The sequence below is a fragment of the Hevea brasiliensis genome, chromosome 11, assembly GCF_030052815.1.
Source record: "Hevea brasiliensis isolate MT/VB/25A 57/8 chromosome 11, ASM3005281v1, whole genome shotgun sequence".
Classification (NCBI taxonomy): domain Eukaryota; kingdom Viridiplantae; phylum Streptophyta; class Magnoliopsida; order Malpighiales; family Euphorbiaceae; genus Hevea; species Hevea brasiliensis.
Window position 1 is genome coordinate 4244917 of NC_079503.1, and position 13620 is coordinate 4258536.

The window sequence follows — 13620 nt, forward strand, 5'->3', positions numbered from 1 at the left end:
TGGCAAACAGCCTGTAAAGTTGATATGTTGGAGTTGTCAAAACAGCATTTAATATTCATGGAAAATTCACCAAATAAACATGAATTTCGTTACCAAAACAAAAGGAACATAAAATTTATATTAAAAAAAATTATCAGATATTTTTCAATTTTATATATATTTTTTTAATTTCATGCATAAGTTGGGAGTGTCCAACTATAAATTTGGTAAATATTATGGTGGTAACATGCAATGTCTCCTTAGTGAATGATGGGAGTATGGCACAGAGATCATCATCAGAGGGGAAAGGAATAATGAAGTGGGAAAAGCAAACGCATGCAAGTATGCAGCTTTGTATGGAAGGCAGCTAGCTTTCCATCCATGGCCAGTTCTCACCATATTCACACCCACCAAAACAAAGGAGAAAATGCAAGGAAATGGATCATGCATAGCACATTGCTATATACATATTCAAGTGCCACACTATAAGTGGCAGTCCTGCAAAGTAGTTGCATTTTTTAGACTTGGCTACTAGAAATTCAATACCATTTCATCATGTGCTTGCTACCCACTTCAAGAATAATTTGAGAAATGAAATGATTATATATAGCATTATTTTTTACAATTATCATTACCATTATAAAAGCAATGATCGTTTTATGAAGATAAAAAATGTTTAACAATTACAATTACAATTAGCTTAATTGATAAATGAGTGTATTTTCTAGTTTATTGATTGGTGTTAGTGATTAAAAAAAAACCTAATTAAAGTCTCAGAAGGAGAAGGGTTACAATACAAAGTGTATGGTTCTATTTGATTGACTGTATTTTTTTATATTATTTAATTTTTTATATTTATTTATTCTCTTTATATTATAAATATATTCTAATTTAAGTTAGTTTTAATTATAATTAATATTATTATGATGCATAAAAAGTTTTACATTGATACGTTATAACGACATTTTCTTTAGAAATCACTTATCCTCCTTTATTTTTCTTACCTTTTTTCTTTTTTTACCTCTTTTTAGATGACCATGATGATAATTCTTATCCTTTCTTTCTTTTTTTTAAAATAATTATTAAATTTGTGTCAATTTAAAATAGATTTTGAATATATTTTTTGAGATTTATCATTGTTCATAGATTTTGAGTGAATAAATTCTCAGATATATCATTATCGATAAATCTTGAGTTTTTATAATTTTTTGTTTTTATATAATTTAATTAAGTTTTTATATATTTTTATTTTTGAGATTTTTTTTATAATAGTACTTTATAAGATGCAGATCATTCTTTTAATATGAGACCTAAATTTAGAGGTCATCTAATAGGATTCAAAAAAAAGATTATAGAGTGATTTCTTTATGTTATTTTTTGTATGAGTGATTAATTTCATTTATATACAAATATGATAATATGTTGATTTATATTTTTTTTTACTCATATTTCTAATTAATGAAATATTTTTTATTTTTATAAAAAAAATTGTCTTCTCTTCAGAATTTTTTTTTTCTGTTAGCTTTCTTTCTTTAATTTTTTTAATAACTCTTCAATTTATATTCTTTTGAAATAAATTTTGAATATATATTCTCATATCTATAATTATTAATAGAAAAACGAATAAATTTTTAAATTTGTTTTTATTAAAAGATCTTTAAGTGCATGTGTTATATTTTTGCAGAGATTTATCGTATTTTTGTCTTTTTGATAGAATTATTTCTTTACGTTGAAGAATTTTTATGTATATTTGTTAGGAAATTATTTTATTTTTTTAGAGAATAATGCTCTATGAGGTGTAGTTTTGAGATTATCTTATTGGAGTCGTAAAAAGGTCAAAAAGTTGAAACCTAATTATGGGCTAACTAACATACTTTATCATTACTATCAAATTTTCTAATTTATTTATATTATTTTTTAACATTATTATAATGTATTTTTTAAAAGATGATGCATTAAGTATCGAGGAGATCGATTATATTAATTTTGATTAAATTCATAATGTTTTTAATTTTTTAAATATAATTTTAGTTTGAGACTAATTCAATCAAATCAGCTGATTCTAGATTAATTTAACACTAATTTTGGTTATTTTTATTAATTTTAAATAATTTTAACTTCGAATTTTAACTTTAGCTGTAGAAATAAATTACTTTATAAAGATTTCTTTATTTTAATTTTTTTATATAAAAATTAAAAGAGTAAAAATTTAAATCTAATGCTTGTAAATCAAATGATAAATTAAGATATTTGTTATCTATATATATATATATATATAGTAGAGAACTGTCTGATGCACTTCTTTTCCCAAGATATATAATAATGGGCCAGTAGGTTACAGGCTCCTCCATTATCATGATCTGTGAAACACAAACACACAGGCCATTGCAAATATGTAAATCTTATTGGGCTACGTCAAAATTTTTGGAATTGTTAAATCAAGTCTTTCTTTTTAAAGTTTTTTTTTTTTTAATTTAAATCCATTGAAATAAAATTCATTATTTTTTTTTTATTCAAGAGGGGAGAAAATTCGGAAACAAGAACACAAAATTTATCTAAAGACTCTTGAGAAATCAAGATCATAGAGAGATTATTAGGTTTCCTAAGTACATATGCACTCTTCCTCTAAAAATATGAGCCTTATTTTCTTATAATTAAGTAAAAATTATTTTTATTATGTTTAAGAGAATATTATTTTTTAATAATTTTAATATATTTAATAATTAACTGAGTGATACAACACCTTATATATCTGATTAAAAAATCAAAGTGAAAAAATTAAGAGAATCAGTCATGAATACCTAAATTAAAATTTATTATCATATCTTATGTTATCTTATCTTACTTTATAAAATACTAGTTAAATATTTGTGCTACGCACAAATTTAATATAAATTATATTTTTATATTTACTTTAAATTTTAATTTTTTACTTTTTATTAAAATTATTTTTAATTTTTTTCATTAAAATTTATAATATATAATTATAATACTCTTATTTATATTTACATATTTAATTTATTTTTTTTAAAGTTAAAATATTAATATAATAAACAAGTCAAATTTTTTTTAAAAGTATTACATGATAATTTTTAGGAAAAATTTCACCTGCTTTATATATAGTATAGATTCTCTCGCACCATCAAGCACATTGCACAGACGAGGAAATGAAAAGGATGTAGAAAAGGATTTCCGCGTTATAATCCCATTACATAGGAAGTTATATCGTCCACCCAAATTATTCTGTTAGCTAAGCTGCATCTAATATTCCTGCAAATGGCTGCCAATCAATCAACGTACTATTGTCTCAATCGGACACTCCTAATCTTAATTTATTATCAAACTAATCTTAATCACCTGATTAGAAGTTTGCGGTTAATTAGTTAAGTCATTAGAAAAAAATTAAAAATTAAAAAGGGGATGCTCTCTCTCAACTAAAATAATGAGAAAGTGCTAAATGACTGTTTGGTCTAAAGTTATTTTTAGAAAAAAAAATTATTAAGTATTATTAGAAAAAATTAATTTAAAAAATTATTTTATTATTTTAATATTTTTATAATTAAAATTCATTAAATTTAATTTTAAATTATTTTTAATATTCTCTAATTAATATATTTAAAAAATATTTATCTCAACAATTATTTTAATGTCAAGTAAATCCTAAGTAATCAAAGTATTCTTCTTTTTAAACTAAATGAATAATAATTGTCCATAGGTTTTGGATTCCCTAGAATTTTATATATATATATATATATATATATATATATATATATATATATATATGCGATTCCTTTAATATTCTTCTAACCCAAGTTGGAATTTCTTAAAATGCTGGAATTCTCTAAATCTTTTCAATAAAAATTTTAGCCTTTTAGTTTATAATAATATAAAAAAAAAGTTAAGAATTTATATTTTAATATATTAAAATAAAAGTAAGAATTTTAAAAATTCTTCAATTATTAAAACAAACATGCATATATTTTTTTAGAAAATTATTTAAATTTTAAATAATAATATTGAATTATTTATAATAAATAAAACTTAAAATTACAATCTTTTATAATAATAAATTTATTCATACAAATAAAAAAATATATTAATATATTAAAATTGTATAACATAATACTTTATGTTGTGTGAGAGATAGTTAAATAAAAAAATAATTTAACATACTAATAAAATAATTTAGTAATACTATTAATTATTTAGATTGCGAATGTGTGATAATAGTTATTAATTATTCTATATTTATATAATTTAATACAATTTAATGAATGAAATAATTCTTAATTCTTATTAAATAAGGTATAAAAAAAGTTGGAAAATATAAATATGGAAATATGGTTCCCTTAATTATTTTATACAAGTATTCTATTCCTCATGAAGCCGTGCATCTATAAAGATTATCACCTTCTATTATTTATATGGTTTAAGAAAAACATTAATGTTACACCAATTCTTACATCTCATTCCATTTTCACTCTTATATGCTTAATTATTTTCTAAAAGAAAATGACATCTTTCTTTTTATTTAAATTTATTTATTTTAAAAATATATATGATATAAATGACTGGATTTCTAAAAAAATAATTGGTTTGGATTTCTAAGTTCGAAAAAAGATAGATCACTTATTAAATATGTGCTTGAATAAACGTCGCATGTTCAGACAAGTTCATAAAGAGTTCAGATGAGACATTAACTATGTGGACAATCTACAGAGTGTTCGAATGTGATATCAGAGTTCGGATAGTTCAAGTAAAATGATTACTTGGTTAGGATTGTTGAAACAGATAAAAGAATGATCAGGTACAATTAATTACATGAAAAAAGCATGTCTTATATTATTGCCAGAAATATAAGACACGCTAGGTAACATATCCGCAAAAGGCAGAATAGTATGAACTGGCATAAGCAAATAAAATTTCGAGTAATGCGGAAAAATGCACCATTCTATATTGTATAAATATGGGTGACAACGATATTCAAGGTACATAATTCTTAATTCTCTTCCTTTTTATTGGTATTTTGTTTTCTTTAGCATTTACTGATTTCAACGTCAAAGTGGTCTAAACCTTAACCCTTTTTTGTGATTACAGGTGATACTCTAATCTATTTCCAACCCCAAAAGCTTAGCAACATCAATATAACTACAATTAAAATTATATTTTACCATAAAATTAATGAAAAACAGAATCATACACTCGCTATAATTTTTTAACTTTAAATATAGTTATTTATTTTTATAAATTAAACAAAATAGTGGACAACCATTGTGAGAAGAACATAATATTAACTAATTTAAAGTCTAGTTTGGCCTCGCATTGAGACTTGCTTATGGATTTTTTTTTTTAATTATAAATGATTATTAAGTTTATTCTCATAAAAATTTACATTATTAGTAAATTATTGTCAAAAATGTTTTTATTAAAAAAAGTATCGAGGGTCTTACAAAAAATGATTGTGAATTTATTTGGAGAATAAATTATTAAGAAACTATTTTTTATAATTTTTCTAATAGATGTTAGAGCACGACCATAGAAGTTTAGGCTCATATGAGGATTAACTTAATAATACGATGACTTGTGATATTAAGGGTATCAAAAAGAATGACACGTGGATAGGATATATAATGTGGAGGGAAAGAAAAAAAAATTTATTATATGCACTTAATGAATATACGTCATCTCTTACAATTATAAGAGATTTATTTCTTATATTAATAAGAGGATGTATATTTTTAAGAGAGAGAACCTATTTTACATGTACTAAAAATATTTTATAATTAAGAAAAAAGCTTTAAAAAACTTTTTAATTTTTAATTAGTTAGATGAAATGTTTAAATATCAATTTCATTGTTTAAATTGGACTATGTAAAATGAAATAAGAATAACAGTCATTATAATCTTGTAGGAAGAAGCCAAGGTTTGCCAATAATACTCAATAATCTACACATTTTATGAAATAATTTAAATAAAAAAGTTAATATTAAACTAATGGTTATAAATTAACAAAATAATAACTAATATATCTAATAATTTTTTTATGGTTAAAAAAAATAGGGACGCCAACCGTTACAAATGGCTAACGGACAAAAAAATGAGAAGTTTTCATAACTTAGTCGTGAGCTAGTTTGAGTCTTTTTGTATATTTATTTTATAATAAAAAATAATTACAACTCATAAATTATTATTTGATTATTTTGTCTTCATTAAATTATAAAATAAATTTAGATTCATTTATTGATCTTATAAATTATTTTTAATTAGAAAAATAAGAAATAATAATAATAATAATAATAATAATGGAAAATTTAGAAGATAACGTTCCATCTCAGCAACATTCAAAGCTTCCAGCCTCTCATCCGAAAGAAAGGGTAACCAAAAGGAGAAGGCCTCGCCCGAAGCCACGAGAATCAAGCCTGAAGTCGGTGAATCGTAATAAAGCGCCGACAGAAGGGCAATTTTGGCACGTAATTATTGAATTCCGTTTCTAAGGGCAATTTTGGCACACTATTTATTGAATTCGGTTCATTTCACCGTGCATGGGCTTCCACATTTGGTGCATCACTGCTTTTCCCGGTTTTGCCAGTATCACTCTCACTCCTTCAAATTTAGCAAACCAGTCCTTTGGAATTCCCATATTTCCATTTTCCTACCCTCCAAATCCTCCTTTCTTTTCCTCTCCATCCATCCATACACTTATCTTCCAATCTAACACTTTACAGGACAACAAAATGCTATTCTCCTGTTCCACTTTTTTTGTATTGTGCATGTAAATTCGATCCTGATTCGCGAAACTTCGGTGTTTGGTTTATGTGGGTGGGATGAAGATCGAGGAATTGGAGGACCTAGATTGCGATCTAGGTCTAAACGATAGCGTTGATTCGAAGCAGGTGGTGAGCGTGGACGCGAAGAGGGCGTTGGTGGGAGCCGGTGCGCGGATCCTGTTTTACCCTACCCTTCTGTATAATGTGTTTAGGAACAAAATCCAATCTGAGTTCCGATGGTGGGACGAAGTTGACCAGGTTTTTTTTTTTTTTTTTTTTTATAAATTAATAAGTCTATCCTTCTATTTTTTATATCTTTGTTTGCTTGCTAAGAAAATGCAAGAATTTAAATTGGTTGGGAATTTTTATCTATAAAATAACAGGGTTCCATTGAATTGTGAAGAGAACTTTATTTGGATAATGAATATTTATTTTTCTGGATGCTCGATTGAAATTTAGTACTCGAGCTTGAGCTTGATACTACTATGTGCTTTATTTTGTATGAACTCCAATGATCTTGTAAATTCGTTAGATTAATTTCTTTAATGCTTTGCCTGCAATCCATTAGAGGCTATAGAAAACTTATTATTATTAGTATGATGAGACTCTAATCTCTTGTTTATGCCTTAGTGAGGTGTTGTGTGACTTTTCATGGCTATGTTTTGCAGTATCTTTTGCTGGGTGCGGTTCCATTTCCTAAGGATGTTCCGAGGTTGAAGCAGCTTGGTGTTGGTGGCGTCATTACTCTCAATGAGCCTTATGAAACTTTGGTTCCATCATCCATGTATCATGTGGGTTATTTTCTTTATTGAATGCTTCTTTTAGGGTGGCTTTTTGAAGCTAAATTGTTAACCAGCAATTTATTTAACTTGTCTTTGTGTTAATTTGGTGCAATTTCCTTCCATGCAAATGAAGATAGAGCTTTAAATTTTCCCCCATGCTTATTTGACTCGATAGAGGTCTGATTGGTTGGTTTCTCGAAAGTTAAAAAGTGGCTATCTTCTTTTACTGGTTGTTTTTGAGCGCTTAAATTTGATGGCCATCTGTTTTTCGCTATATAAAAACAATGCAAAACAATTTGAAGGAAGTTGGCATGTCCTTGTTCAAAGTTGTCTTAGAAAATCTATCAGTTGATAGAAATTTTCGCCTGAACAATGTTGATAGTCCCAATTGGTTTGGGCTTCATTATCTTATGTTTTACAGGCCCATGGCATTGAACACCTTGTAATTCCCACAAGAGATTATCTTTTTGCTCCTTCTTTTGTGGATATCAGTCGAGCTGTGGACTTCATTCACGGTGAATAAATATCTGCTGGTCTATGCCTGTCTTGTGTTCTTTTACCTATCTTTTCTCTTATTGACGTGGAAAATTGATTCTGTTTTCTTTTCCTTCCTGGTTATAGAGAACGCATCCTGTGGTAGAACTACATATGTTCATTGTAAAGCCGGGAGAGGGAGGAGTACAACTATCGTGCTTTGTTATTTGGTATGTTTCATCCCTACAAATCAGCTGGTTGATAAGCTTAAAATTTTCTTCAGCAATGAATATCTATAGTGGGATTTACTTGTTTGTTTTTTTTTTCCCCCATTTTGGTATTGTCTGATTGATGACTTTATCAGATCGAGTTCACTGCATTTTGCAGGTAGAGTATAAGCACATGACTCCTACTACTGCTCTAGAATATGTGCGGTCTAGAAGACCTCGAGTGTTGCTTGCTCCATCACAGTGGAAGGTTATTAATAAGATTTCCTCAAAATCATTTTACAGAATAATGTGAATTATTTTATTAGAAGTTATGTAAATTCCCATTTGGTACTTTCCCCTTTGTACAAAGGCTGAGGTTTGAAAATGCTTGAGTCACGATGGTGTTGCAGGTGCTGCCATTTCATTCTAACGAGATCTTCCTGCACCTTGGATTGAGCCATTTGAAGCCAGTTCCATGTGATTTTGGGATTCTTTTTGAGAAATTAGATTATTACTTATTCTGTCAATAACCATTTGATACATTAGGCTCCTACTTTCGTTGCTATATTTTCTGACATTGTTGTACCTGGGGTATCACTAGTCTAAGAGAACAGCTAATTCTTTTAGTTGTACTTGCATGTATTAGCACAGGTGAGATAGTTTTACACTAAGAATAGATATATATTTCAAAAATTGTTTTTTCTAGAATTTCTTTTAGGACCTTAGCTCACGATCTTTGCCTTTTTTGTTATTGCTTGTATGCAATAATAATAAGCAGGCTGTTCAAGAATACAGTAGGCGCCGACCACCTCCTCTTGCACAGTCTCCCTCAGGGGATGCAGTGCTGATAACCAAAGCAGATCTAGAAGGATATAATAGCGCTTGTGATGATGAAGCTGTTGGTAAGGAACTGGCACTTGTCCCTAAAATCAAGGTCAGGCCCATGATGGCTAGGCTGTCCTGTCTCTTTACTTCCTTGAAAGTTTCTGGTGTATGTGGACCTGTAGCGAGTCGGATGCCTGAGGCACGTGCTTGCTGAGGCCCTGAATCCTCCATGAAATGTTGTGAGGTTGTCTTGTTGTAAAGAAAAGCTTCATGAAATAAGATCGGAATCTTCACATTAACCCTCTTGTTTATGAGAGAAAACTGAACAGAAAAGATAAGTGGTAAAGTTCTTCATGCTGCATATGTCAGTGGTAGTAATCGATGAATAATTTGCATATGTTGTACATGACATTATTATTATTATTATTTTATTTACTTTTGGTAGTCATTTCTGAATGATAACCTGATTCTCTGTAAGAATTGAGCACTTTACTGCAAGTTGAAAGATTGTAGCCCTTTTGTGTTGGTTTATTGTCTGAAGCAGTTTATTTTAGAGTTTGGGTTGTGTATGTATTATATGGCACGTTTAAATTCAAGTTCATAGTCTCAATTAATGGATCATTTGCTAGGTTACGAGCTGTAACAGTATGAAAGAAAAAGTTGTTGCAGAATGCATGCAATCATATGTAGAGTGGATCATTTGTTACAGATGTAATTCTAAGTGTTACACGATGAGAATTTTCATAGTGAACAGCCCAAGTCACTTATGGCCTGCTGGGTTTATAGTCTGTTTAGTTTTCTGTTGTTGTCGTTAATGGTTAAAATATGTAGCTTAGTTGTACTGGAGTAGTCTTGCCTTTATACGTGTGAGATTTTGTGTTTAAATTGAAGTCAAATGAAATTGAAAAAAAAAAAAAAATGTAAATTTGGTTCAAATTGAAATTTTCAGTCAATTTGCTAATCCTTCTTTCAATTTTTTTGGCGTGTGAAATTCAATTTACATTTCTTTATTCTAATGGGAACTAAAATTTTGAAAATTTGCCAAATCACTCACTTGGGTTGGGTGAGTACAATTTATTTATTCTAATTTTCTGATGCAAATTAAGCTTAGAATGATATTCTAGTATGATGTTTTCAACTATACAAGTTAGACCTGCAACTTGCTTTTGATCCCATTTTTATGTGTCAAAGCTATATAATTTATATATTTATTTTCTAATAAAATTCAAATTTCAAAAAAATAAAAAATTAAAATAGAGGGATTTTCTATTAACAAAAGATTTTTTTTTTATTATTATTTACCAAGGTATCTTAAGACTAATCACTTTGGTGTTCATAGACTACTTTTCTCAATAATATCTTATCTAAAGGTTAAATTTGAATTATTTTCTTAAGAGGGCAGAAACTTATTACTGCACCTTACGCTTAGATTTTGTCATTTGGTCACGATTCAATATGAAATTAGAACGAATCAATTCAACTTAAATTAAAAATAAATTAAAATTAAATTAATTAATATAAGCCTTAATTAAATTGATTTGTAACTGGTAGATCTGATTAATCCTAAATTAAAATTAAATTAAAAAAATAAAAAAAAACTATAACCACTAAATTTAATTAAAATTAAGATTGAAAGAAAACTTACAATTCATTTCTATTTCTCTTAAATATTAAACTAAAACTATTTCAATCCAATCTAAAATTTTGATCTGAAATCTGCCAAAACCGGTGGCCGCCCCCATCCTACAGCTTCACCTGTGAATAGCCTACGGCGGGCTATTTATATTCTATGAATCTATAGTTAAGTTTTTATTTTGATGTAGGTGTAATGAAACCTTTTAATATATTATTTTTAATTAAATATTTAATATTATATCATCAAAATTTAACAATAATAAAAGAAAATTCCCACTTTTTTAACGGTAAAAAAAAAAAAAAACTATATAATCTTGTTATCATAATATCAGTCCTAAATCCTGACTTGAAAAAGACGTAAAATTATAATGTATCTGTCATAATGCTGTTATCCAAACTTATCTGTATGTATAATTTAATTCTTTCTACCAAACCAAGCTTCAAATCCAAAGTATCTCTTCGTATTGTACAATTTTAGCTCTTTTTTAGCTTCTCAATTCACCATAATCATCTCATTTTTTATATGAAATGTTTTATTCTTTTTGCCCCACCTTCCTACCACTGGAATGTTTTTGTTTATTACGTCAACAGTTTTGATAGGTATTATCACTAAGCTAAGTGTAAGTAAGATCGAATATATGCAATGTAAGTTTAAGTTCTCATAGAATGGTAGGGGCGATGTTGGTTTCAATGTCAAAATGCAATTAATTCAAGCACATAGAAAAATAGAGTTTTAGATGAATATATAACTAATACGATTAATACAAAATAAATGACATGAATCAAGAACGGGACAGGTGTATTATGTGATTGGAAGATCTCTTAACAAAGTAAAAGGTAAGCTCTGTGGGACTATGGTCAAACTAGTTAAGTTGTATGAGAGAATAATGTTAAGATAGATATCTGGTAACATGATAATGGATAATATCAGTAATCATTACTTTACTCATAAAATGCATGTAGTGCACATTGGAGATAAAATGAGAGAGGGTACAATAAAAAGAATCAAATGCCCTAATATAGAAGCGTGTGATAGGTTAGTAGAGAAAGGAAAGGGAGAGGCCTAAATAACATGAAAGAGAGTAATATCAAAGAATTTACAAGTTTTGGATATTAATGAGAATTACCTGGTGTCTAATAAAGTTGAAAGGCAAAAAAAGATCTATTTATACAGATGACCTCAACTATTTTGATATTAAAACTTAATTATTGTTGTTTTAATGTAATGAATAATCCCACTTAATTGAAAATTAATTAGCTAGCAGTTGATACCAACCCTCCTAATCAAACCAACTTGATATATTGTTTCTAGCTCGACCAATCATATAATATGTTTGGTATAAACATGCGAAATGCAAGACGGAAAATTCTTGTTTGAATTGAATATATTATTCATTTAAAATATAAATATATGATATTTTATGTAAAAAAATAAGTATGTTTCATTATACAATTTATACCTATAATATTCTATATAAAAAAATAAATATGTTTCATTTAATAATTTATATTTATAATAAATCAAAGTTACACAAGAAAAATCTGCAATAACTTAATTTACACTAGTTAACAAGAAAATTAATGCAACTTCCTTACTGATTTAAACATAAGTTGGCCGATGGCCAGTATTCAAGAAAATTATATGGATACAAGTATCTTTTCTTTCCTCGAAATTGAGAAGGTAATAATAGAAGAAGACAAAGGAGTCCCTAATGGTAAGTTTCTCAGTAGAAGACAAGTAGACAGGTAGCATCGAAAACATGTAATGGATAAAAGGTACGCATATGGAAGCACAATTGGTCATTTTCTGAGTAGGAAAGTATGGAGTTTGGGTTCACTGTCTGTCACATACTAGTAGCCTCTAAATCCACAAGTGAACAAGAAAAGCCCCTTGAAGTGGAAAAGGTTAGAAAGCCGTAATCTGAATGAGATGAAGTACATGCATATTGATATGAAGTTTCCATCGAAGGCTCTAATTCATATACTGAAGAAGAAGTGGTAGTGGAGTAGCTACACATGAAGAGGCGGGCTGTACTGTTACTGTACTCTCTAGAAAGCAGCTGACCCTGAGCCTAAGCCTGAGCCTGAGCCTGAGCCTGAGCCTGAGCCATGAGCCCTCCTCGCTGAAGAATCCCAAAAAGTTGGTATTCCCATGTTGTGATATTCCTCATTGCACTACACAATTCTTCCTGCAACTTCTTTATGGGACCAAATCTCTGCTAACCCGGAAACTCCCAAAGAATTTGCTACTACTATCTCCCTTTAAAAGCACCCGAAATCTTCCATAAAGCGAAATAATTGAACATCACCTTTTTAGGTTGAACCAGACATTTCATTCCTCATGTCCAACTACACAACACCACACACCCCCCCCCCCCCCCCCCCCCCAACTTCTTTTTAAATATATAATTTTTTTATAAATTGCATGTGGGAAGAGACACTTCTCCCATCTCCATTATATATATATATATATATAGGATCTTCTCTTTTTAATTTGTTGATTTTAATAAAATATTTAGCAGCAAACAACTTTGCTACGGTACCGCAGTGCTTGGATTCCCCAGAGAACCTTAATTAATTATAATAAAAATTATGAACCAAAGCACCTTGTCTTTTCTTCTTTTTATCGTGATTTCTATCATTAAAATACTTCTATATCCATAGAATGCTAATTTTTGTAACCCAATCTTACTTTTTTTTTTTCCCTTTCTTTTCATTTTCATATAGAAATATTTTACTTATATTAAAATGTATAAACACCCGATGAATCTAAAATCATATGCATATATTTTTATCTAAGACTTATTAAATGATTGATTGGGTGTATGCATAAGAATTACTCTTTTTATATATTTCACACTCAAGTTGATTTTTTTACTCATTGAATTCAATAAATTGAGAAGTAAAAATTAAAAAAAAAGTCGAAAATGGTTTTTTTTTTCTTTTAAA

The 13620-nt window shown here is 28.1% G+C and overlaps 1 protein-coding gene across 2 annotated transcripts; it reads left to right on the forward strand.

The window, feature by feature from the left end:
- The first annotated feature begins 6509 nt into the window (after nucleotides 1-6509).
- Nucleotides 6510-9567, forward strand: LOC110657725 (phosphatidylglycerophosphate phosphatase PTPMT2). 2 transcript variants are annotated; one of them, XR_002495433.2, is made up of 7 exons: nucleotides 6510-7004; nucleotides 7415-7537; nucleotides 7950-8043; nucleotides 8150-8232; nucleotides 8390-8479; nucleotides 8622-8862; nucleotides 8990-9136. XR_002495433.2 is itself a non-coding variant. In XM_021815062.2 (6 exons), exons 1-6 carry the CDS (start codon nucleotides 6804-6806, stop codon nucleotides 9248-9250), a joined length of 852 nt encoding a protein of 283 aa, XP_021670754.1. In that variant the 5' UTR covers nucleotides 6516-6803; the 3' UTR covers nucleotides 9251-9567. The 2 variants fall into 2 exon arrangements, 1 of the variants encoding a protein (XP_021670754.1); XM_021815062.2 differs by lacking the exon at nucleotides 8622-8862 and having other exon boundaries at nucleotides 6516-7004; nucleotides 8990-9567.
- Nucleotides 9568-13620: the final 4053 nt, after the last annotated feature.